We start from the raw sequence: 27382 nt of genomic DNA on the forward strand, positions 1-27382 counted from the left end.
TCTGTTATATATATCCACACGGGCATTCAAATTGGAAAGGGGAATACGGTTTTTGGTCGAAAAGTCGTGCGCAGACAAATGAATGTTCTTTCGACCTCGACGAAGAATCTGAGTCAACACAGGATTGCTCACATATCTTCAGCAAGATCAATGACTACATCGGTTGTGGCTTCTTTACAATTGTATGTGAGAATAATATTGCATTTCTGAGATTCCCTCTACAAGTACAGTTCACGCCCCTATGTTGAAGGAAAAGGGCAGCGATGGGTGACTGGCAATGGTGACCCCAAGGTGAACATCCAAGATTGATCAAGTTACCTCGCCCCCGACTTAACCTCTTGACCTTTTGGATGTACGAGGGCACTTCTACCACTGGACCATCCTTGCCGGTTGAAGGAATGAAAGCTGCTAGTGAAGGTTGCATCACCACAAACCAAAAAAATTACATGGCACGATACATAAACCCGCGATACACACCATGCATCGAATATGATTGGCTTAATACATAGTTAGGAAACAGATTTGTGTGTGCTTTGGGCCCTTTTTGAGAGTGTGGAAATTGACCTTGCGGAGCCGCTGGGCTCAGGGGTGAGGATCATGGATTTCACGCAGAGGGTCGACTTCGAGGGCTGGAGGACATATGCTTTCGTTGTGGCAGGAGTGGGCATAGGACCGGTGGTGGATGCATGGGAAGCTGGGGGGCGAAACAGAGTGCGGTCTGCTATCTGTTTTGATAGGCAAACATGTTTCCTTACGATTGTCTATTATGTTGTCAATAGTTTATGTAGATGGGAAGCAAATCGCTGTGCACTAGAATTAGTGTGTAGTGATGGAGGAATCTTTTGCTGGGTCTTTCTTGATCCTCCTCTTGCCTTGCTGTACATTGTCTGGATTAGTGTTGGAATTGTTACCCAAAGGGCATGTCAACTTTTGGCTGTGTTTTCATGTGTGATGTGCATGTACTGTGGTTTGTCAAACAGTTTCATGTTCTGTTTCTAGTGAGGTACTGCCAGCTTCGCTCTCTTTCACCGATTCACCTGGTTTGCCCCGGGGCAAGGGCGTTCTCTCAATCACACCTTAGGAAGCCGATGATGCGAGATCAATTTATCAAACCGAGGTATGGCCAAGTCTATGCGCTAATCGGGCGGGTTCCTCGGTCTTAGGTAGCGGGTACTGTCCAATGTCTAAAAGTTTATCAAGGAGGGCGGTTCGGTCGCATTGCGGTTCTGCCTTCAACTTTAAAAGAAAGACATCAATGTGAAATGTCTCGCAGTGACAACTACTGGCTTAAGTTCTTAAAACAAATAATCGCTTGTTCCTTCAGTCGATACGGGAACTGCATATTTTGTGTTCCTATACATGTCTACTAGGTCATTTTGACGTTGATCGGCATGTCGTCGGTCACATTCTGAGTCCTCTTAAATGCAGAGCGAAGTAATCGGTTTTCAGTAAGATAGTTAGAAATCGCAGTATTTGGGCACAACATCTTCTCATATCTGAGATTCCATCTGTTACAATTGACAGATGACCTGAGCTTGAAATGTAGTGGTAGCTGTTGCTCAGCGGACCTTCCGTGCCTTGCCAAATACATGTCGGTTATTCCGGTAACTCGATGCATGTTCTTCCGATTACATGAATCACGACAAGGCTAAATAACTCGCAAACGAAGTTTTTCTCATAACTTAGCAACAAAACCTTATTCTAGCACCCACTCTTAAACGTGCGGATCTACAGAGGATAGTAATGAATCCATCTACGAAACATCTCGTAACATTCTCTGCGTTTGGATTCTGCAGGCGAGTGACCAGCTCCCTGTACCAATGACGTTAAGAGAGGGACAAAAGCACCATGACACCAAAAAACTACTCTGGGAGAAGGAAGCGGGCGATATCAAAGTCTGAGTTCTTACCTTTATTGTAGCATAAGTCAATCGATATCCGCTGTCTGCATAGTTCCTCGTGTACCTATTAAAACATGGTGAAATTGGAAGCTCTAATATCATGGAGGAGACAAAAAAAAGAATAAGGGAGAACGGAAAAGTAAGTTCAGCCGAAAAGCTTGCATTAGACCGAACTCTCTGTGAGCTTACCCTGCAACTTGGCCATCTACGAACCACGGTCTCCAATCTATATCCACCGTCAAATCAAGCCATTTTATCCACTCTTCGAGACCATTATATGGCATAAACATGTCGTGATCACCGCTGCAAAGAATGAGTAACTCATCACCGGTTCGAACGAAGTAAATTTTCTTTCTGTTGAATTTCACATTCGCCACAATCTTCCCACAATATTGTGATTATGCATTTCAGTAAGTTTTACCCGAAAACTAGAACTTGCATGCCCAGACTGGTGAGATTCTTTTGATAATCGAGAACACTGTTGACATCTTCACTGTAGGCTAAGGAAATATTGCACCTGAAAAATTCGCTGACGGTTCCCTACAAATTGACACGATAAGATACAACTATTTGGTTAGTTCTCTCGAGAGTAAATAAATTTGAGCGGGAAATTCATAGGCAAATTTTGTACATACTGGTCGAACGTGAAGAGCTTCTTGTACACCAGGATAATTACCCCATATATCAGAAAGTAGATATTCGAAATACTGTTACATTCGACGGAAGAATTAGAAAACAGATTTAGAGAGAGAGAGAGAGAGAGAGAGAGAGAGAGAGAGAGAGAGAGAGAGAGAGAGAGAGAGAGAGAGAGAGAGAGAGAGGGAGAGACCGAGCACCAAAAATCGCGAGGTCTCGGTAGTGACACAAGATGATCCTTGGTGAAATCTTGGAGGGACCTCCTGTGCTTCTCTTGGTTTGATATTGCTAATTTGAAAGCTTCTTTCGATTTTGGCGAAATGAAAGTACAAACAGGGTCAAGAACATTTGTTTTGCTGATCAATTCAATTAGCTGGAAATAAGACAGAAAGAACCAAAACATCTCTGCTCAAACTTTATGTTCAATAAATTTCACACCAGAAAAGAGTTTGTAGAGAAAGAAAGAACTAGTCTATTTCCTATGTATCCATCAAGGATGCACATTCTCTAACCTCGTTGTACGTTGCCAGATCCTCTGTGCAGTTCGCGTTTGTCGAATCCACAAAATTCCCACCACAATTTATTTCTAAAGCCTGATAATGAAGGATATAATTTGATCATACACAGGACTCACATATGCTGACCTGGTCTTGTGTCAATGAGTTCACACGTGATTTTCTGCTCATTACCTCATAAAGTGCATTTGAAATGAGGGCCAACCTATGAGCGAACGGAATTCTTGCGTTTGTTTCAAGATTGGTGTCCGTGTGGGGACATGATAGTATCATTCCCTGAAAACGATTCAACAAAGAGAAGAACAGTACATTAACAGAAGACGCAGTTTAAACTCAAATTTTAAGAAGGAAAATTAAGACTAGGAGCACGCTTTTTCATACCTTAAGGTGAACATATGGTTTAAGTCCAGCTTCATTCCCTGCGCAAATTTGCAACAAGGAAAGTGTTTGCTTCAGAGTCCATCAATAGATGTGGAAAGGCGAAAATGTCTATGTTTATTCCATTCAATCGGGTTTATAGAAAAGAATTTATTACCTCGTAGAATTGCTGTTGCAACCATGGGAGAATATACACCGGCATAAGAATCGCTACCAATAAACACCGGGTTGGTCTCGAAACTTGGATGAGCCACTAACCACTGCATCACATATATAAATTAGTGTTCATTTTGCACCCGATTTTTTTTTATATTATGATACAACCATTGTGATCTGTGAAATTTTTCACTCACATTTCTTAAGAAGGTCTGCATCTGTGCAGCATTCAATGAATCTGAGGAATTGTACGCTGATGTCGTCGTCGCATAGGAGAAACCCGCGCCCACTGGTGCATCTATGAATATAATGCTGGCTGTCTGATTATTTTGGGGTGTATAAGGTCAGTAAGAACTCAGTAAGAGGACAAGATTGAAATTGAATCAAAGTTCAGTAATCTGTTAAATTATCCAAAATCGAGGGCAAATTTATTACTTCTCACTTTACCTTAGTCCATGCATCTGGCTCATAGAGCAATGATGGCAAACCCCCAGTGTAATCAGTAATATTGAATTTAAGTGGACCTGCATATCGCTTACATCAAAATACTATATGTTGACACCTACTTGAAGACATTTGCAACATCATAATGATACAGCAGGAGGAATAATGAAGAAGAAGAAACTGACCGATCTGGTACAAGAAGGCATTCAAACCGGAACAACCGGGACCTCCATTCATGAAAAGTAGAAGAGGGTCAGCTCCAGGATTTCCAGTAGACTGCACGAAGTAGTAGAAGAACTCGACCTCACCAACACTTATGTACCTGCGTCAACCAAAACACCAATTTAAGATCACTTAAACAGTCAAATCCATCCCTGCCTTTTGAAACCAAAATCACTTGTTTATAGTCACATTACTAATTGCCCAGTTTCAAGAGCGAACGGAAGCAAACCGGGATAACCTGGCAATTCCTTGGCAATCCAGCAAGAAGATGCAGAGCCAGAAAGGTACAGAAACAGAAAGTGCAAGAATTAAATTTCGTTTTTGTCCAAACGGTGATCATTTAATTCATCTAGCAGAAACTAAAACTATGGAGCATTTTGTCTGTCAGTTTGGTTAAAGTAACTAGGCAGCGATAAAAGAATGAATGGAAGATAGCGTGTTAAAGATATTTGTCCACCAAGAGTAGGCAATGGAAATAGAAGGAGAAAAGAAAATAGGAGGAATGTGCCGATTATAACTAAGATTTTGATCCTAGTGATTGTTTTACCTACCATATACCTGAAGTCAGAAGTCCAATATAGTATGCACCATTTAATCGGGATAATAACACCATAAGTACCGTTACTTTTCTATCGATCATCTAATGACCTTACTTTTCAATCAATCCCTACCACATCGGACTTCCGTCACTTGTGGTGATTTAAAAGTAATGATACTCAAATGATCGAAAAGTTATGATACTTAAGTGTACATCATACGAAAGTTATGGCATTCGAGTGAGCGCTATATAAAAATTATGGTAGTTAAGTAAGCACTATGGCCCTTTGTCGTGTGTTTTTCTCCCATTTAATCCTGATTGCATCTATGGCGCAATCACATATTCCATCTATGGTGCCATTGGGGCACTGTGCCCTTCCGCGGTGGACCATCGTAAATTGACCCTTTTTTGTCGCGGTCCAATAGAAGGGAAAAGTGTCAAAAAAGTCCTAAACTTATTGCCTTTGTGCCAATTTAGTCATAAACCTTTTAATTATGTTAATTTAGTCCCAAACGTTTTGGCCTCATGCCAATTCAATCCTTTCGGCTAATTTTGACTTGATAATGCTAAAGTGGACACCGGCCGACCTACATAGTACCGCCGGCACTAACGTAAATAATTTTTAATAATATTTTAATATTTTAAATATTTCTCTGTTTTTTTTTTTCTGTTTTTTTTCTTTCTTTTCTTTTTTCCTTTCTTCTTCCTTTGTCCGATGATCGGCCACCGACCATGGCCAGGTGGGCTAGCCTCACCTGGACAAGGGTCGCCGTCGCCCAGCACAGGTAAGGGTCGGCCTCGCCCAGCCCAAATCTAAAGAGGCCAACCCTCGCCAAGGCTAGGGTGGCCTCACCAGAGCCCTCGCTTGGCCAGGTCTTGCCTGTGCTGAGTGACGGCAACCCTCGCCTAGGCAAGGCCAACCCACCTAGCCATGGTGGCCAGCCACCTGCAAAAAGAAGAAGAAAGGGAAAAAAAAGGTAATAAAAAAATAAAATTATATTTATATTTTATTAAAAATTGTCAATATCAGTACCGGCGGTGCCACGTAGGCCGGCTGACGTCCACGTTAGCAATTTCCAGCCAAAACTGAATTGGCACAAGGCCAAAAAGTTTAGGATTAAATTGGCATCATTAAAAGGTTTATGACTTTTCGGATTCTTTTCCCTCCAATACAATGTGTCATAATCGCAATACGTGAAGGAAATCTAGTTCAAACAATTGTCGATAGAGAGAGAGAGAGCATGAGAGAATCCAAACTGACCCTGTTTCAAGCTTAAAAGGCAGTCTACCAGGAAACCCAGGAAGAGTCTCCACAACGTACTGAGATGAAGCAGCAGAGGCAGACACAAGCACAGCCAAAATGGACGCCCACTTCTTCTCCATCCCTTGCCTTCCTGAATTCAACAGAGCCTTTCGCCTTGCCACTCTCTCTCTCTCTCTAGTCTCTGCTCTCACACTTTGTTGCCGATGATCCAACCCCGCTCCTCCCACACCCCAAATAAATACAATAACATAGTGCGTGGGGCCCACTGGAAGAGCTCTATCATCGTGCTTGGCTACTAGCTATGACAGCTACTGTTACCCAATTGCCCGTATCTAACAGTCCACCCGATGCACTGCTAACTTGAACGTGGCAAATGAGCGAGCGAATGTCTCTCCCAAGTCTCAGTTCTCCCATGTCGACAGATGACGAAAGAAATCTCGTCGGTTAGAGGCTTGCTTACACGGTGTAATGAGTCCGAAATTCAACTCATTTGGATATGTTTACAGTGACTTTTATTTTTTCTTCTATTTCGTCTTTTCTCGTGGCATTTGGGATTTGAATTTTCATATTAATTTCGCGCCAAAAATCATTCAAAACATACACAAATTCAACATACATAAAGTCATCTAGAATTTTTTTTCTCCTAATTTTTTCCCAACCTTGAAGCATATCACTCTTCCTTTTGAAATTTCCGAGGAACAACAAAAAAAAAAAACGTTTCTTAGGCCAAAACTAACAAGCCCTTAAAATCACGATCATGTGGAGTTTATATCTTATCGATTTTCGATTCATTTGATTTAAGCTTTAACTCTAATCTATACTAACTTTCATTTTTTTCCCATAGCAATACTACCTATATGGTTAATGTAGGTAACGCTGAATCGCGATTAATTTCATCGATTCACCACTAAAAGCTAACAATTCAATATGAAATGCATATATTACTTGAGCGCGTTAATACGAAGATGAAAGAGACAAAGAGAAGGAAAGATGAACAAAGGTTTTCCATGGTTCGGTCGACCAAGAAAAATTCCCTGGAAGCCTACATCCACGGTAGAAATTCCCATATTTATTAGCTTCTTGGGGAAGATTCATTCTCCTTAAATAAAGAAGAGAACATCATAGTTGCTAAACATAGCCTATGATTTTTATGGTAAATACAGCTATTACACATCGGACCTTGATTCTCAATCTTATCATGATTTGGCAAGCTTATCTTGCCAACACTACCCCTCCAAGTTGAGGCAAAGATGTCCTCTAACGTCAACTTGGCCAACATTTGTTGAAATACTCCTTTAGAAATGGGTTTGGTAAACACATCAGCAAGTTGTTCTTCCCTTCGAACATAAGGAGTCTTGATAGTTTTGTCTTGACCTTTCTCTCGAACAAAATGACAATTGACTTCTATATGTTTTATTCTTTCATGGAAGACCGGATTTGATGTAATATGAGTTGCTACTTGATTATCACAAAATAGCTTCATAGGAGCACGAGGTCCTTCAAGACCCAAGTCACTCAATAGCAAGTGAAGCCAGACCAATTCACATGTGGCAGATGCCATATGTGACATCCTCGATTCGGAACCTAATTCGACAAGTGGAGTGGCTTAAACTGTCAATGCTCTAATAGCAGGATTAGACCATGAGTCGATTCACGAATCGTTCATGGGTCAACTATTCGATTAGGAAAGGCAATTGAGGGTTGGACAATGCGATCGACTAGAGTACTCGACCATGGAAATAGCTCGGCCATAAGGATCGATGCGGGATGACATTATGACGTCACGGGTCAAGCAGTGAAAGGTTAGGAATCGATTCGGCGAAAGTATACATAGTCATATTGCGGGTGATTCCGCATGATCATTATACTAAACCCGAACGATCTTAAGTCAATTTCACCAGATCACGTGCCCCGGGTAAATAAGTCAATTCCACACGATTACATGACAACCGAGAATGATCCATGGATTAACGAGAGTCGAATATGGATTGATTGACGAATCAACCATAAGTCCCGCTAGCGACACCCCAAGAGGCCACCTAACTCGAATAGGCCGTATTAGGGACACTTCCCGTTGAAGTTTTGCCACAAGCCTTGATCCGATTATAGGTTTTCGATTAAGGATTGTTCCGAGACTTTCCGGTCCGAGTTAGTTGGGGTAAAACTCGGGAATAGTTTTGGGCCCCGAAATTTTGGACAAAGGAACTAGTGGGCCGAGAATGGAAGCCCACAAGGGAGTGGGCCGAGAAAAAAGGCCCAATGGGCCTCACGCCCAAGACCAAAGCCCAAGGAAAGCCCATTAAGCTTTTCAAGCCCATTTCTCTTCCAAATGGGCCCATTCAAGCCCGAGCCCAAGTTTGCTGGCCCGAGGCCGAGCCCACGTGAATAGTAACCGTGAATAGTCCCAATGGTGAAATTACCAAAATGCCCTTCTTGCATTTATGACAAAGAAACAAAAGAAATTGATGAAGAAGACTTTGGGGGCTTTGCCATCATGAAATTAGACTTTGGTGGCTTCTCTTTATTGAGAAAAATATCTCTCTTAGCCCTCTTCTTCCCCCCATCCGTCCACTTCTCTCTCTCTCTCTCTCTTTCCTTCCCCCCCTCAGTCACGTCCAACTCTCCCTCCTCTTTCTTTGGTTCGGCTGAAGCAGCAAGAACAGCCCCTTGGCTGCTATTTTTGCTGCCGTGGAGCCAACCGTCGAGCGCTGTGACAAGCCGTGACCGCCCCGGAGCCGAACGCCGCTCATCCAAGCCATTTTCGCTGTTAACCGAGCCTCGCCGAGGCAAAACAGCCGCCCCAAAGCTGCTGTCCAGCCGAGACCCAGCCACCGTCGTCGTTCCGTGTCGTTTTCGGACCGTGCAACGCGTAGTCCTCGCCGCCGCCGTCGCGCTCGTGTCATCGGATTCGCTAACGGGTGAGTTATCGCCCTAATCCCTTGCTTAGTAGGTTAAACTTGATTAGAGCGGATTAGTTTAAGTCAATTATGTTTAGTGTTAATTAATTAGGAATTAGTTGTTAAGCTATTAGAATATTATATTAATTTTCGGAAATTAAATAATAATATTTTATTAATTTCGGAATTAAATATATTATTATTTTATTAATATTTTTGTGGAAATTCCGAAATTAAATTGTGTTTATTTTAGGCTTAAATTGTGATGCCTAAGCTAGAATTTGCCTTATATATTGGTTTGTATGCCAAATTGAATTGATTGGTTACGGTGAAATATATAATTACGGGTATTTAATTAATAAACCCTGAGGTGTCGGGTTTATTTGTTAAGTTTTATGTGAGAAATATGTTGTGGATACTTGAATATAAAAGCATGCCAAGTTTGGGAATTTATTGATATGTGCATAATCACGTGTGAATATTTTAGTACATTTTTATGTGTGGAAGTTGCGATATTTCAACGTATTAGCACGGATTATGTTTGCATCGGCTATTGAAAATTATAATGATGGAACCCGAGTGTTGCTATGTGTGCATGATCACCTAAAGGTTCCTTTCGTGCCCGGTTATATCGGAAAACCGTATACCGGATGACCGCCAACCTAGGGTTTGGCCGTGGCCCTAACGGGTGTCCCTAATTTGGTAATTGGAAGCCGTCGTTGGTAGCAGGGGAGACGTAGTCATTCGCGAATCGGATTCGGAATGAACCCATTTATGAGATATGCCGTCATTGTGGTCGGGTGAGACGATGCCGTGCCCGATGGGGCGGGACGATGCCCGGATATACCGGAAGACTGCCAACCTGAGGCGAATATCGCGGGTTGTGCCGTAGCCCCTGGTGTGGCTGTAGTAATTGGAATACGCGTGAAAGATTGTGGTGGCATTGCGCTTGATTATGGGATGAAATTGCTAGGCACGGTATGGGACGGGCCGAAGCGGTTTCACCTTATAATCGGGACACGTGTGGATGCATTGTGCATGGGAAAGTTGTTGCGTATTCTGATTACATTATATGCTTGTTGCATTATGATTGTATATGATGGTTTATAACGTGCAGGGCGTGTGTGCCAAGGTAAGGTAAGAATGTTTGCAATTGTTTAATGGCACGTATGTTTATGTTGGGCTGGGTAGCCTGCTCGTGTGAATAGTTAGGGCAAAGCAGGAGTTGCTTTGCTATTGATCTGTCATCGATAGATTGCTGCATGTTTTAGGTGCATCCGAGATGAGTTGACCTCCTAGTCAAGGCTTAGGTCGTTAACTTACTGAGATTTTATCTCATTCGTTGTTGTTAACCATCTTTTCAGGTGCTCAGGTATGAGTACGCGTTGCGTTTCTTGTGATATGGTTATGTCGAGGGGGAAATACCTGTTGAGGTTGTCCTCGTAGATAGAGGAGCTAGATTAACTCCCTATCCGTTGTTGTTGTAATCGGGAAGGTCGGCGTGGCGGACTGGTAATATATTAATCCTCGATGTACTACTGATGATGTGTATATATATGTTGTATGTTTTCCTGTCTATCCCCGTTGTTGTCTGGAGATATACGCTTCTGTATGTGCATGATCTAAAGTGAAAATGGATGGGTCGACGTTGCGTCCTGGGATGTCGTAATTTCACGATCAAGGAAGGATGTTCGCGCGCTCAAGGGTTCGGGGCATGACACCATAGCTCTGTATTTTGCTTCAGCACTTGAACAAGCATTTACACTATGCTTTTTTGCTTTTCCACGTAACGAGATTACCTCCTATAAGAGTACAAAAACCGGTGGTGGACCTCCTATCAATAAGATTGCTGGCCCAATCAACATCAGCTTTTCCATGTGACCATGTTTCTTCATAAGAATGTCACGTCCTAAACATGACTTCAAACACCTCAATATACGGTCGACAAGCTCCATGTGACCTTCGATTGGAGCACGCATAAATTGACTCACAAAGCTAATGGCATATGAAATGCCCGATCAAGTAATAGTCAGATAAATTAGCTATCCAACTAATCTTTGAAATTGGCCATAATTTTGGAGAGGAGTAGTATTTTTTTATCATTTTGTTCCCAATGGCCAAAATCTGCAGGTTTGGCCCCAATTTTCCTATTTCCTTTAACAGATCCAATACATATTTTCTTTGAGAGAGAAATAAGCCTTTACTGGAAGTGGCAACTTCAATTCCAAGGAAGCATTGCAATCAACCCAAATTCTTGATATCAAACTTCTTACGCAAATAAGTTTTGAGAGTTTCAATCTCTTGTAGATTATCATTAGTAATAACAATATCATCAACATAGATTAACACTACCACAATTCTTTTAAAATTTTTCTTAACAAATAGAGAATGGTCGGATTTACCCATTTTAAATCCAAACGTCACAAGGGTTGTACTCAACTTTCTACACCATACTCGAGGTGACTGCTTGAGACCATAGATTGCCTTTTTGAGTTTGCAAACAAAACCTTGATTTTGTAAGGGGTGACCTGGAGGGAGGTCCATGTACACTTCTTCTTCAAGCTCTCCACGAAGGAATGCATTTCTAACATCCATTTGGAACAAAGACCAACCATAATTGTATTCATCTTTACTACAAGAGCAAATGTTTCTATGTAGTCTACTCTGCATGTTTGGGTGTATTCCTTGGCCACCAATCTAGCTTTGTGCCTTTGAACTGAACCATCACTTTTGTACTTGATTTTATAAATCCATCAATAGCCTATAGAACATTTTCTAATAGGTGATGGAATAATATCCCAAGTCTTATGTTTGTCAAGAGCTTGGAGTTCCTCATCCATGGCCTTTCTCCGCACAAGTGATTGTTGCGCCTCAAGAAAGTTTGTAGGCTCAATGTTTGTATCTATAGTTGATAAGAAAGTACAAAACTCTAGAGAGATGAAATCATAACAAACATAAGCCTATATGGGATAGGCCATAGATGATTAGTATGCGACAAATTCCTCAAGACGAGTTGAGGGCTGAGATGCTCTAGTTGATCGACGAATTGGAGCTATTTACTGGACATGATTAGGAACTAAAGCAACTGTGTCTTGATTAGGAGTGTCTCTCCCATTTCTCTAGTTCTCATCAATCACCAAATCATTAGAAACAACTGGTAAGGGAGCAAATTCCATATTGAATCCACTGTAATCATAGTTGTTACTATTGTCATCACTATTCTCCACCTGAATTTGATCCCTAGAAGGAAAATACATGTGAATTTCATCATACGAAACATCCCGAGAAATAAGCATTTTTTTGGTGGAGTGATCAAAGCATTTATAACCCTTTTTAACACTAGAATATCCCAAAGAAAATGCATTTGTGTGCACGAGAATCTAATTTATTCCCCGATGAAGTGTGAACATAGCACACACTACCAAATACACAGAGATGAGAGAGATTAATCGATTGGCCAAGGAGCACTTCCATAGGAGATTTGTATTGTGACACCTTACTAGGAAGACGATTGATCAAATAGCAACTTGTTAGAATGGCATCCGACCAAAAATGTCAAGATAAGTTTCCTTGAAACAAAAGGGATCAGGTTGTTGGAAAAATGTGTCGCAGGAAATGGAATCGAAATGTAATCGGACTTTGAGGCGTGTAATCACTCTCTTTTAGGATCAATTTGCCCCACGAAATTGCTATAGATTACTGACAAATTTCCTTCAGGATACAACAAAGTCAGGGTGAGAATACTTGATAGCAATTCCAGTAAATCTCCTAAAACCCTTTGAGAAACAATTAAGAAAATGGCTGTCTCGTTTTTCTTTTAAAAAGACAAAAAGTGAAGAAAGTTTAGTACTTGAAAATTGAACAAAATTGTCCTGTTTATAATACAAATAGAACACACCTCTTGGTGTCTAAACTGCCAATGCGGACACACCCATTCATGTCCGAAAAATTGCAATTCGAACATACCATTACGAGTGTGAAAACTGCCATTCGGACACAACTTTCATGTCCGAAAAATTGCAATTCGGCCACAACTCTTCAAGCATGAAAACTGTCTTATTTGGACATGCCTTTTCGTGTCCAAAAACGGACAATTTTGTCCAAACAGTCACAAGTCAAAAAAATAAAAATAAATTAATTGTTGATTAAGGCTTATTTTGGTCCGCGGTGCGCAAAGTGCTAAGTGCGCATAATAATCGCGTTAAAATTGTGCACCTGCGCTCGGGTGTTGTGGGGTCTAGCCCACTCACCCATTTTCTCCATCTACAAAAGTAATTAACACTTTAGCTTATAAAGTGACCAAAACTTTCCTTTCTTTCCTATGTGAGACAAGGAAATTGCTTATTTGTTTGTTACAAACAAACACCAACACGGGTTACCTCGAGGAAATGACAATTTTTCCTCTCCATGACCCCATTTTGTTGGGGAGATTTAACACATGAAGTCTAGTACACAATACCTAGACTTTTGAGAAAAGACTCAAAGGGGTGATTGGTGTATTCAGTCCCATTGTCAGTACGCAACATTTTAATCCGAGCACCATAGTGCGTATCGATCATTCAAGTAAATTCCTTGAACGCTGTCAATACTTCACTTTTAGAGGTAAGCAAATACAACAAGTAGTTCGAGATTTATCGTCTATAAATACCCTAAAGTACTTAAAACCATCTCGAGATTTATTGTTTATAATTGTGCACAAACAAATGAATGTTCTTTCGATGTTGATGAAGAATCTGTTGAGGTTGATGTCTTGTATTATGTTATCCAAGAGATTATGAGGCAGTTCCGAAAGGCCCCTTGACGACTGGACAGCACAGGGGTCCTGCTCCCCGGTGAGCGGGCGGGGGTCCGGGGGGGCCGCCCCGGAGGGGGTCGCTGGGCTAGCACCCTAGGCCGCCAGAGGCGTTTTATGTTCAGTCATAGAAGGATTTATATGGGAAAGCTAAATATTTTAGGCTATGTGGGCAACTTTGTAATTTGTGTCATATAGGGTTTCACTATATATATTTAGGGCGAAATGGGTCTCTAGTATAGAGGCAGGGGGTGAGAAAAAGTGGTTGTACACTTTTCTACGATATTAGTGAAACGGATCTCTTCTCCCCGTGAACGTAGGTAGACGGAACATCTCCCCTGCTGAACCACGTAAATTCTTGTGTTGTGCGAATTTCCATTACTTTCTTGTATTGTTGATAGGATCGAATTTAGATATTCGACAGAATCTGCGCCAACACAGGATTGCTCACATATCTCTAACAAGATCAATCAATGACTACGGGTGTCTTTGGTTATGCATTGAGGAAAAGTCTTTGGAATAATGCAAAGGCCAGAAAAGGTTTTCCATAATGCAAGTACCGTTTGCTAAAGTGTATTTTAAAACACATTGGAAAACAACTTTGGTTTAAATGGTGTTTGGAAAAATTACACTTTGCAAAGCACGTTTGCTTTTTTTTAATAAAAAAAAACTCAAAACCAATGAAGGACTAGCAGCCGACGAGCGTCCAATGAGGCCATATCTGGCATCGTCAACCTCGCTTGGGTTGTGCGACCCCAGGCGGCCGACGCCTAGGTTTGTGTGACCTAGGCTGCATCGCCTGGTTCACAACTTGAGGTCCTGCGACCTCAGGAGCGACCCAAGCGACACTTGACATCGCGGGACCTCAGCCCTTGTTGGTTGGGGTCGCACGTTCCCCAGGCAATGGTCACCAGGGTCATACGACCCTCCAGGCAACAATCGCCGGCCTTCGTCTAGTTCCTCTGTGCAAGCCACAAGGAAGATGAACAGTGCAAGATTGGAATAAAAAAAAATATTAAATCCAAGACTTGCATTTAAAAAATGCAGCATTTTTAAAATACCTCCGGACTTATCTTGGGCCAAAGTTTCGAAGGTTTTTGAAAAAGCAATTGCATATCCTCAAAGCTCCTCAAAAATTTCGCCATACGCCATTTGCATTTGCCCCAGAGCCTTAAGGCTCCAAAGGACTTTGGCAAACCAAACGCACCAAATCGGTTATGGCTTCTTTACAATTGTATTTGAGAATAATATTGAATTTATGAGATTCCCTCTACAAGTACAGTTCATGCCCTTATGTCAAAGGAAAAGGGCGGGGATGGGTGACTGGTAATGGCGACCCCAAGGTGAAAATTATTGGGTCGCAAAATTCGTCGGAAATTTGCGACGAAAGATTTGTCGTCGCTAATTTCCGACGAATTTTGTGACAAAATTTTTTTCAAAAATTCACGACGAATTGTGGCTGCGACGAAAAAAAAAATTTGTCGCTAACGAACTTTCGATACGGAAAATAATTTTTATGATATCCATCCCCACTGATTCTTCATATCCCCCTCAATGTTCTCTCTCCCTCTCTCTTTCGTTTCTCTCGATTTACCTATCTGCGCACGTGCAAATCAATCTCGGTAAAGCTTTTCCGCCGGTAAGTGTCGTGGCTAATTTCATCACTGGATTTGTATTTTTTGGTGTTATTGAAATTTTTTTTTCTCCTCCTTTCTGGTTTGGCCGGTCGCCGGAGACATCGCCGGCCATGGGCGAGGTCCAGCGGATCGGCCCTCGCCGGTCCATCTCGCCGACACCCAGGTGGGCTAGCCTCGCTATGGCCGACGAGCTCGACCCTCGCCGGTGCCGGTGAGGGCTAACCTCGCATGGGGACGGCGACGGCGCCATGGCGGTCGGCCGAGCTCGCCATCGCCATGGCGAGCGGCTGAATCCCCGATGGCGGCCGAGTGGCCATGGCGACCTCGGCGGCGGCCATGGCGGCGGCGGCCGCCCGGGGGCGGCAGCCGGTGCGAGCTCGAGCTCGCCGGCCATGGTGAGCTCGGCCCTTGCCAGTGCCGGCGAGGGCCAGCCTCGCCGCCGGCGAGCTTGAGCTCGCCCAGAACTTGCCCAGGCGAGCTCGATGGCCATGGCGAGCTCGCCGGTCGCCGGTGGCCGGACCGGCGACCGGCCAAGAAGAATGGAAAAAAAATAAAAAGAAAAGGAAAAGAAAAAGAAAGAGAAACAAATAAAAAATAATTAAAAAAGCATCTTAAGTAATTTGTTTTTATTTTAGGTACGTGTCCATTTGAAGGTCTCGCAATCCAAGTGAACGTTGTAATTCTCATCAAATTGATCACTTTCTACTACAAAGATTTCAGTCAAATACTTGGTAAGTCTTCTTGACAGGGTAATTTTTTCATTTTTTTCAATGTGAAAGTAATTGTTTCGTAAAAAATGAAATTTAAATTTTTGAAAATTTATGGTTTTAATTAACAATGTTAAACAATAGATATGATATTTTTAATATTTTACGAAAATTTTTTAATTTTTATACGGACACAATGGAAAGAGACAGGGGTTGGATATATAATAAGAACTTACCTGGACGTCGAGGATTGACCGATGAGTTTCGTATCGGGTTGGAACTATTTTTGGACTTTGCTAGTAGTAAATATGAGTTCATGGATGGAAATAAGTTAAGGTGTCCATGTAAAAAGTGCAGTAATGGAAAATTTCAAGACATTGATAAAGTTAGAGAACATCTTTGTAGATTTGGGTTTACTCCGAACTACTATAATTGGACTTGCCATGGTGAACCATTTATATTTGATGACGGATATAAAAGAAACGACCAATTTTTAGTTGGGGAAGAATGGAGCTATTATGACCAATTGAGCCCATACCAGAGGATGGTGTTTGATGAAGCCGGTCATAATTTTGTTTCATAATCGAATTATGCAAGTACTAGTTTTACTCCTACACTTGAACAAGTGGGAACTAGTGATGCATCACAATTGGAAGAGGTAGGAGTTACAGGTTTTGATGAGAATGTGTGTGATCAAACTTTTCAATCTAATCAGTTCTGGGAAGTGTTGAGATGAACCTTTATGGGCAGGTTGTGACAACCACACGAAGGTATCATTGACAGCAAGACTGTTAAATATCAAGGCATAGTATAATGTGTCTGTGGATTGCTTCAACTCTTTTGTTGAAGTAATGCGAGAAACAATGCCTCGTGATAACATCATGCCAAGTGACTTTTACGATATGAAAAAGCTAGTGGATAACTTAGGTCTTCTAGTTATAAGGATTGATGTATGTAGTAGGGGTTGTATGTTATATTGGAGAGATGATGAAAATGCAGAATCTTGCAAATTCTGTAGCCAACCTAGGTATAAGATTAACAGGAGGCAGGGTCGTAATCAGAAGCGTAGACCATGTAAGCAAATGTTTTACTTGCCCTTAATCCCCAGGTTGCAAAGGCTTTATGCGTCTCAAGCCACTGCTGAACACATGACTTGGCATGCAAATCATGAAACAGAAGAGGGTCTAATGTGTCATCCTTCAAATGCAGAGGCATGGAAACATTTTGATAGAACATACCCCGAGTTTGCGATAGAGCCTCGAAACAACAGGTTAGGTCTGTATGCTGATGGATTTGCCCCATTTGAAAAATCAGGAAAAAGTTATTCATGTTGGCCAGTTATCTTAACTCCGTACAATCTTCCACCCGGTATGTGCATGAAGACACCTTATATGTTTTTGACATTGATCGTTATTGGCTCGCAAAATCCGAAAAAGTTGATAGATGTTTATATGCAACCATTGATTGAAGAGTTACAATGGCTATGGGACGAAGGTGTCCCTACGCATGACGTTTCTACCAATCAAACATTTGTAATGAAGGCTGCTCTTCTTTGGACGATAAATGACTTTCCAGCTTATGGAATGTTATCTGGATGGAGTACAGCTGGGATCTTAGGATGTTTGATATGTATGGAGAGATTGAAGTCATTCGGATTAAAGCACGGTAAGAAGCCCAGCTATTTTGACTGTCATAGGCAATTTTTGCCGCTAAAGCATACATTCAGAAGGAATAAAAAAGAGTTCATCAAGAATAGGATCGAAAGAACACATCCACCATTGAGGTTGACCGGTGATCAAATTTGGGAGCGAGTGCAGGAGTTTCCAACGGTTGTTGAAAACCCCCACGGCACAACTATTAGGTATGGAAGTACACATAAGTGGACTAAACGCAGTATATTTTGGGATCTACCATATTGGAAGGCACATCTTATTCATCATAATCTTGACGTCATGCACATAGAGAAGAACGTTTTTGATAATGTTATAAATACTGTGATGGATGTCACTGGAAAAACAAAAGACAACTTGAACGCAAGAAAAGATATGAATGATATTTGTGATCGGCCAACACTAGATATGGATGCAAGCAGCAGGGGACCAAAACCAAAAGCAGTTTATACATTGGACAAGGAGCAGCGACGGGTCGTTTGTCAATGGTTGAAATCAGTGCGATTTCCTGATGGATATGCTTTGAATCTAGGGAGATGCGTTGATTTGAATGAATGCAAGTTGACAGGTCTGAAGAGTCATGATTGTCACGTATTTATGGAAAGACTCATTCCAATAGCCTTCAAGGAACTTCTACCAAACTTTGTTTGGGGTGCCATTACAGAGTTAAGTAATTTCTCGCATGATATTTGCTCAACAGCGTTGAAAGCATCACACATGAAGAAACTAGAGAGAGATATTCCAATTATTCTTTGCAACTTAGAAAGGATATTTCCTTCATCGTTCTTTGATTCAATGGAGCATCTCTTAGTTCACTTGCCTTATGAGGCCAAAGTTGCAGGTCCCGTCCAATTTCGATGGATGTATCCATTTGAGAGGTAAGTTTTTTGTTAAATAAATTTGAAATTACTTCATTATATATTATGTTCCGATAAATTTTATTCTATTGCAACTTGGTTCTTATATCATTTGAAGAAAAAAGTGAAGAATAAGGCATGTGTCGAAGCTTCAATTTGTAATGCATATATTGTGGAAGAAGTGACAACATTTGCATCATACTATTTTGAGCCGCACGTGCAGTGCAAGAGGTGGAGAGTAGGAAGAAATGATGAGGGCCCCATTGATCCCAATTGCAAATCATTCTCTATTTTCAATTATTTGGATCGACCAAGCGGCGCATGTAAGTTTCGTCACTTAACATGTGAAGAAAAGCAGGCAGGCCTTACATATATTTTACTGAACTGTCCAGAAGTTGAACCATACTTCAAGTAAGTGTACATGTGTAAGTATATATATTGTCTGTCAAACATATGCTAATATATAAATGGTTTTTGTTAATAGGATTTTCCAAAATTCAATGTTTGGACTACCACCAAATGAGTTTGACCGTTTGTGTGAGGAACAATTTGCAACATGGTTCACAACATATGTAAGTTGTATGTGGACGAAATCCAAGTTATTCGAATTTTTTATACATCATATATATTAAAATATATATTATTGACATTGCGTATGTGACCTTAGGTTCACAGTAATCATGATCATGTTGCAGAGCAAGGATTGCTATATCATCTGGCGTAGGGTTCAAAGTCAAGAGTACGAACTTGGCCAGCATATTTCATAAACGGGTACAATTTTCACACTCGAAAATATGGAATGGGAAAAGCCACAATGAATAGTGGTGTGTGTGTTCAGTCATCCAATGGTGGCAGTTCGAAAGATGATTTTTATGGCTTGTTGGATGAAATCATAGAGATAGAGTACCATGGACCATTAATTTTGCGGGTTGTGTTATTTAAGTGCATGTGGTTCGACCCCGTCAAAGGAATGAATGTGCATACGAAATTTAATTTGGTTGAAATAAATCACAAGAAAAGATATATGAAATATGAACCATTTGTCTTGGCACAACAAGCAATTCAAGTATATTATGCTTCATATTCTAGTTTGAAACGTGAGACAGTCGATTGGTGGGCTGTATGTAAAACCATAGCACGAAAAAAAATTGAGGAACACTGGAAGGACACAGCATATCAACAAGATCCATGTGGAGCGATCATCGATGTGGATCCAACTGAAATTCGCGAATCAAATTTTGAAGTTGGTACAGAATTTGATTATGAGACAGAGGATGAAGATGATGCGCATGAAGAAGATGAAGATGAAGACGAAGATGAAGACGAAGACGAAGCTGAAGATGAAAGTGAAGACGAAGATGAAGATGAAGAATATGATTTTTGAGACTTTTTACTATTTATGTGTAATTATTATTATTATTGCGACATGTGTTTTTTTTTCTCATAAATTTTTATTATTGTTGTTGTCGTAATTATTATTGTTGTTGTCGTCGTTGTTGTTATTATTAGAATCCATGGCTAATTAGCCTCAGATTTAGCCACGGAATTGAAATAGTCGGGAAAAATATTAGAATTTTGCCACGAATTTGAAATTCGTGGCAAAATATTGCATTATAGACTATTTTCGTGGCAAAATTCGTGGGAAATTTCCCACGAATTTTCCCACGAAATTCCAATTCTTGGCAAAATATTGCACTATAGACTATTTTCGTGGGAAAATTCGTGGGAAATTTCCCACGAATTTTTCCACGAATTTCAAATTCTTGGCAAAATATTGAACTATAGACTATTTTCGTGGGAAAATTTGTGGGAAATTTCCAACGAATTTAAAATTCGTTGGAAATTTCCCACGAATTTTCCCACGAATTTCAAAAAACTCGGCCAATGGGGGATTTTTTTTTAAATTCGTGGGAAAATTCGCGGGAAATTTCCCACGAAAATAGTCTATAGTGGAAATTTTGCCACGAATTTTAAATTCGCTGGAAAATTCGTGGGAAAATTCTCACAAATTTCAAATTCGTGGCAAAATATTGCACTATAGACTATTTTCGTGGGAAAATTCGTGGGAAATTTCCAACGAATTAAATTCGTTGGAAATTTCCCATGAATTTTCCCACGATTTTCAAAAAACTCGGCCAATGGGGGATTTTTTTAAATTCGTGGGAAAATTTTCCCACGAAAATAGTCTATAGTGGAATATTTTGCCACGAATTTCAAATTCGTGGGAAATTTCCAATGAATTTTAAATTCGTGGGAAATTTTCCACGAATTTCAAAAAATCCTTCATTGGCCGAGTTTTTTGAAATTCGTGGGAAAATTCGTGGGAAATTTCCAACGAATTTTCCCATGAATTGCGAAAAACCCACCATTGGCCGAGGTTTTTTAAATTCGTGGGAACATTCGTGGGAAATTTCCCACGAATTTTCCCACGAAAATAGTCTATAACGCAATATTTTGCCAAGAATTTGAAATTCGTGGGAAAATTCGTGGGGAATTTCCAACGAATTTCAAATTCGTGGGAAAATTCGTGGGAAATCCACGAATTTCAAATTAGCCCGCCATTGCCGAAAATTTGAATTTCGTGGGAAAATTTGTGGTAAATTTCCAACAAATTTTCCCACGAATTGCAAAAAACCCACCATTGGCTGAGTTTTTTGAAATTCGTGGGAAAATAGTCTATAGTGGAATATATTGCCACGAATTTGGAATTCGTTGGAAAATTCGTGGGAAATTTCCCACGAATTTCAAATTCGTTGCAAATATTACACTATAGTCTATTTTCGCCGAGACTTCACTTTTGTTGCAAATACCCTCGCACGAATCTCCTCAGCGCCGTCCTCGTCGCCGTCGCCGCCTTCGCCGTCCACCTCGCCGGCGTCCTCGCCGTCCACCTCGCCGTCGACTTCTCCCAGCGCGGTAGGTAACCCTAAACTATTCCTTGAATAAAATGGTGTCGCGGCCGTGAGGGGGTCACGGGGGTTGCCGTGGACTTGGCCGGAGGGGGGGTGGCGGCAGAGTTGGCCGGTGGGGGGTGGCCGCCGAGTTCGCCGGCGGGGGTGGGTCGCAGCCGAGGGGGCCGGAGGGGGTGGGTCGCCGCCGAGCCGGCCGTTGGGGGGTCGCGGGCGAGCCGGCCGGGGGGGGCGTCGCGGGCGAGCCGGCCGTGGGGGGTCGCCGGCGAGCCGGCCGTGGGGGGTTGCCGGCGAGCTGGCCGCGGAGGGGGTGGTCGCCGCGAGCCGGCCGTGGGGGGGGTTGTCGGCGAGCTGGCCATTGGGGGGGTCGCCGGCGAGCTTGCCGGAGGGGGGGAGGGGGCACGGCCGGCGAGCTGTCCGTGGGGGGGGTAGCCGGCAAGCTCACCGGAGGGGGGGTCGCCGGCGAGCTTGCCGGAGGGTCGCGGCCGTGATTCCGGCACGGTTGTCGATTTTTTTTAATGATTTTTGTGCAAAGATATAAACTTAGGTAAAATGAAGCTTAAAAAGGGAACAAATTAATGGTTGCATTCGTGGCGTATTTGCTTGTTGAACGTAATTTGTGATATTTTTTCTAGGTCTGTACTAGAACTTTGCGAAATAGCATATTTGGGGCATAAATTTGCACAAATGTGGCATCAGAGTTGATACTTGTTGTAATTCGTTCTGCACATTTAATATGCTTCATTTTATTTTTTGTGAAATCTGATGTGGTCCAAATTTAAATAGGTTGCTTCGACGAGGGCCAAAGATTGCTATTTATCAGAAGCGATAGTCGGTTTGTTTCAATTTGTCGAGTTTATTTATTACTATCTGAAACAAAATGGTAAGCAAAATGACTTACGTCATTTTCAGTCCCTAATACATGTTCATATTTTTAAATATATTTGTCTAACCTTCCTACTTGTCAGTTTAAACGTGGAGGTTTCATGCGTGGTGCGGGTTCACAAAGAAGATCAGCCCCTTCAGCTGGCTCGTCCTCGTCCCCGACCCTGTCCTCTTCCCCTGCCCTTTCAGGTAACCCTCAACCACAACATGTTCATGGACAACACGAACACATTGGCTCATCCTCCGACCCTCAACAACATATTAGGGGAGAACCTCAGGATATGCGAATTGAATTTACTTCAGTTCCATCTCCGATTCAATCTCCTTTGGTTCCACTTTTTTCTTCAGTGCAACACTCGAATGATGAAGAAGATATCCGATTCATTATATGCCCATATGGAGATTTGTAAGTAATTCATTTTTTTACGTTTATATAAATTATCAATGTAAACAAAATTGTTCATGTTGCGAATTATCCGTATGCTTCATTGTCTCATTGTCCATATTGTTATAACATGTTTTCAGATTCACGGATTCTACGTATGTTGTGAGGGAACTTAATAAAATAGTCAATAACTGTTGGATGGGCCAGTTTACTACTTTCAGCAGCGCTCCCGCAGAAGTGAAGACTTTGTGGTGGAATGAGTTCAAGGTTAGTGTTGTCTTTCTATTTTCTCACAAACTAAGTTCGGTGTAGCATACTGATGGTTAATAATGAATTTTGTCACGAATTGTCTGGTACATTGTAATGGATATGTGACATGTGACCCTAGTGGATAACTTTCAGTTGCTTTTCTATTAATTGTAGCGTAAGTTCACGTGGGATGAAATGGAAGAGGATGAGGTTAGAAGAATTTTCGAGAAGAAAATCGGTGATCACATGCGATATGTGATAAATAGAGCGAAGAGAACAAAAGAAAAGCCGACCTTTTTTACATCTGACAATTAGACGGAAATTACGAGAACTTGGGAAACTGAGAAGCATAAGCAAAGGTGTGAACAGAACAAGAAGAATCGAGCTTCTAGTTCTAGTGACGGGTCTGCGGCTGCCACATATGCTGGCGGCTCTATCAGCATCGGGGAGCATAAAAGAAGAATGGTAAGCCTGTTTATACATGTTAGTGCATTTAATTCAATGATTACTCATTTATGTTTATATTTTGTAGGCAGATGAATTGGGGACGGAACTCACATTTACAGCTACATTTGAACGCACATTCCAAAAAAAGGATAAGACATGGACTGGCACTCGAGCAAAAGCTATTAAGGTATGTAAGGTTATAGTTCGGACTTTATGGAAACTAGAATGAAAATCATGAATGTTTTTAATATTTATGGTAATATATATGAATTTATTTTATTTCTATCTATAATGTTAATATAGGAAAAATATGATGAACTTTTAATGAGCACTGCTAGTGGTGATGGTGGTGGTGATGATGGTGGTGGTGGTGGTGATGGTGTTGCCGTGTATGAGCCATCGGTTGACAGTATGGCATTATGGGTGGAGGCAGGGGGTGGGATGAAAGGAGGAAAAATATTTGGGATGGGATCCTTGTCAAGGATGTACAAAACGAAGGCTGCTGGAACTTCATCCTCCAATGCGGCTGTTTCAAGGAGGACACGACATGAGGAGCATATGACCCAAGAATTGAGCCAACTGAAACAATTGCTTGTACAGAAGGACGAAGAAATGAAGCATTTACTTGGACAGAAGGACGAACAAATAAGGGTGATGCATCAACAAATGCAAATTATCTTGCGACATCTCGACATCGATCGCAATGAGGTTCCTCCTCTACCTCATATTAATCCAATTGATGATGGGCATAATGCTGAGCCACACAATGATGTGGCGATTGGTGATGATGATGATGATGATGATGCTGATGATTTTATTGTCAGTCCTTCCTAGTTCATTCTCGAGTACCAAAGCTGCCAACGTTTTATGGTTGTCCCGCGTTCTTTCAATGTTTTGAATGTATCACCTGATATTCACTAGTGCTTAGCTGCCTCTTTGTATTATGAGATTGAATATCGAATATCATCATGTGAGACTTTGCAACTTATGCATTGTAGAAATTAATATTGCTAATAATTAGATTTAAATTCGAAATTGTCGCTAAACAAAATTCGTCGCAAACTTAGCGACGAATTTTGTCACGTATAGATTTCGTTGCAAATTACCAACGAAAATTGAAATTTTTTGTCGAAAAAATTCTCGATTTCCCATGATTTTTGCAAATAATAATTAGCGACAAATTTTGCAACGAAATTTCCCACGAATTTTGTTTTCGTCGGAAATTACCAACGAAAATTGTAATTTTTTGTCGGAAAAATTCGCGATTTCCCACGATTTTTCCAACGAATAATCAGGGACGAATTTTTTTTACACGATTTTTCCAACGAATTTACCGACGAATTTAGTTTTCGTCGGAAATTACCAACGAAAATTGTAATTTTTTGTTGGAAAAATTCGCAATTTCCCATGAATTTAGTTTTCGTCGGAAATTACCAACGAAAATTGTAATTTTTTGTCCGAAAAATTCGCGATTTCCCACGAATTTAGTTTTCGTTGGAAATTACCAACGAAAATTGTAATTTTTTGTCCGAAAAATTAAAAAATTTCCCACGAATTTAGTTTTCGTCGGAAATTACCAACGAAAATTGTAATTTTTTGTCGGAAAAATTCGCGATTTCCCACGAATTTAGTTTTCGTCGGAAATTACCAACGAAAATTGTAATTTTTTGTCGGAAAAATTCGCGATTTCCGATGATTTTTCCAACGAATAATCAGGGACGAATTTATATACGATTTTTCCAACGAATTTACCCTCGAATTTAGTTTTCGTCGGAAATTACCAACGAAAAATTCTAATTTTTTGTCGGAAAAATTCGCGATTTCCCACGAATTTAGTTTTCGTCGGAAATTACCAACGAAAATTGTAATTTTTTATCGGAAAAATTTGCGACTTCCCACGATTTTTCCAACGAATAGTTAGCAACGAATTTTTCCAACGAATTATTAGCGACGAATTTTGCCACGAATTGATTTTCGTCGCAAATTACCAACGAAAATTCAAATTTTTTGTTCGTCGCTAATTTCGTTGGAAATATTTTGTTCGTCGCTAATTTCGTTGGAAATTACCAACGAATGTTGCCACGATGTTTCCAACGAATAATTACCAACGAATTTTCCAACAAATTTAGCCACGAATTTATCTACGAATTTTGCAACGAATTTTTTTGTGTCGGACTTTACCAACGAAAAATTAAAATTTTTTGTCACAAAAATTTCCAACGCCGAATTACCGACGAATTTTTTTTCGTCGGAAATTCGTTTTGCCATGAATAATTTCCAATGATTTTTGCCACGATTTTTGCAACGGATAATTACCGATGAATTTTCCAACGAACTTCCAACGAACTTTCCAACGAATTTTCCAACGAATTTTGCCACGAATTTTCCAACGAATTTTCCAACGAATTTTCCGACTAATTTTTCCAACGAATTTTCCAACGAAAAAATTTCGTCGCAAATTACCAACGAAAATTTAAATTTTTTGTCACAAAAATTTGCGACGACGAATTACCAACGAATTTTTTTTTGTCGGAAATTTCGTTGGAAATTCGTTTTCCAACGAATTTTGCCAAATTTTTCGTTGGAAAATTCGTTGGAAAACTCTTGTTTTTTTGTAGTGCTGCTCAAACTTTATGTTCAATAAATCTCAAACCAAACAAGAGTTTGGTGAGAAAAAATAACGAGTCTACTTCATAAGTATCCATTAGGGATGCACATTCTCTGACCTCGTCATACGCTGCCAGATCCTCTGTGCAGGTCACGTTTGTTGAATCCACAAAATTCCCACCGCAATTTACTTCTAAAGCCTGATAATGAATGGATATAAGTTGATCATACCCAGGAATCACAACTGCTCAACTAGTCTTGCATCAATGAGTTCGCACATGATTTGTCATTCATTTACCTCATAAAGTGCATCTGAAACGAGGGCCAACCTATGAGCAAATGGAATTTTTGAGTTTGTTTCGAGATCGGTGAACGTGTGGGGACATGATAGTATCATTCCCTGAAAATGATTCAACAAAGAGAAGATCAGTATATCAACACAAGATACAGCTTATGTCAAATTTCTAGCAGGAAAAATTAAGATGATGAGCAGGCTTTTTCCATACCTTAAGGTGGATATATGGTTTAAGTCCAGCTTCATTCCCTGCAAGTTTGGAGCATGATAGGAAAATGTAACTTCATAACCATCAATAGGTGTGAAAAGGCAATAACGTGTATATTTATCCCATTCAATCAGGTTTATAGAAAAGAATGGATACCTTGTAGAATATCCGTAGCAAGCATGGGAGTGTATATACCAGCATAAGAATCGCTACCAATAAACACTGGATTGGTTTGGAAATTTGGATGTGCCGCCAACCACTGCATCGCATATATATATTAGCATTCATTTCACCCCCGTTTTTTCTTTCGTATGATACAACCACCACGGTCTGTAAGAATTTCACTCACATTTCTTAAGAAGGTCTGCATCTGTGCAGTGTTCAATGTGTCTGTGGATACGTACGCCGATGCTGTCGTTGCATAGGAGAAACCCGCGCCAACTGGTGCATCTATGAATATAATGTTGGCTGTCTGATAATTTTGGAAGGGGAAAAAGTCAGTATTAACTCAATTACTGGACAGGATTTCACATTCAATGCAGTTCGGTAAATTGTTAAATAATCCTAAATCAAGGGCAAAATTTATTGCTTCTCACTTTACCTTATTCCACGCATCTGGCTCGTAGATTAATGTTGGCAAACCCCCAGTGTAATCAGTAATGTTGAATTTAAGAGGACCTGCATATTGGAGACATCAAAATACTATATAAACACCTACTTGAAGACATTTGCAGCATCATCATGATATAGTAATAATATAATAGGAGGAATTACGAAGAATAAG

General features: G+C 40.8%; 1 protein-coding gene across 1 annotated transcript; it reads right to left on the reverse strand.

Moving 5' to 3' along the window:
• Nucleotides 1-1482: 1482 nt before the first annotated feature.
• On the reverse strand, nucleotides 1483-27341 carry LOC115693668 (serine carboxypeptidase-like 18). The gene is made up of 21 exons (XM_056303282.1): nucleotides 27317-27341; nucleotides 27200-27276; nucleotides 26948-27070; nucleotides 26755-26857; nucleotides 26602-26639; nucleotides 26394-26495; nucleotides 26215-26295; nucleotides 6051-6352; nucleotides 4215-4351; nucleotides 4033-4109; nucleotides 3783-3905; nucleotides 3587-3689; nucleotides 3433-3470; nucleotides 3226-3327; nucleotides 3049-3129; nucleotides 2730-2909; nucleotides 2536-2607; nucleotides 2322-2440; nucleotides 2090-2203; nucleotides 1910-1964; nucleotides 1483-1812 (listed from the first exon to the last, which is right to left on the reverse strand). Exons 1-21 carry the CDS (start codon nucleotides 27339-27341, stop codon nucleotides 1729-1731), a joined length of 2136 nt encoding a protein of 711 aa, XP_056159257.1. The 3' UTR covers nucleotides 1483-1728.
• Between the last annotated feature and the right edge of the window lie 41 nt (nucleotides 27342-27382).

Source organism: Syzygium oleosum, unplaced genomic scaffold (genome assembly GCF_021117445.2).
Source record: "Syzygium oleosum isolate NSW1041296 unplaced genomic scaffold, Sole_v2.1 Sole_v2.27, whole genome shotgun sequence".
NCBI classification, from domain to species: Eukaryota; Viridiplantae; Streptophyta; class Magnoliopsida; order Myrtales; family Myrtaceae; genus Syzygium; species Syzygium oleosum.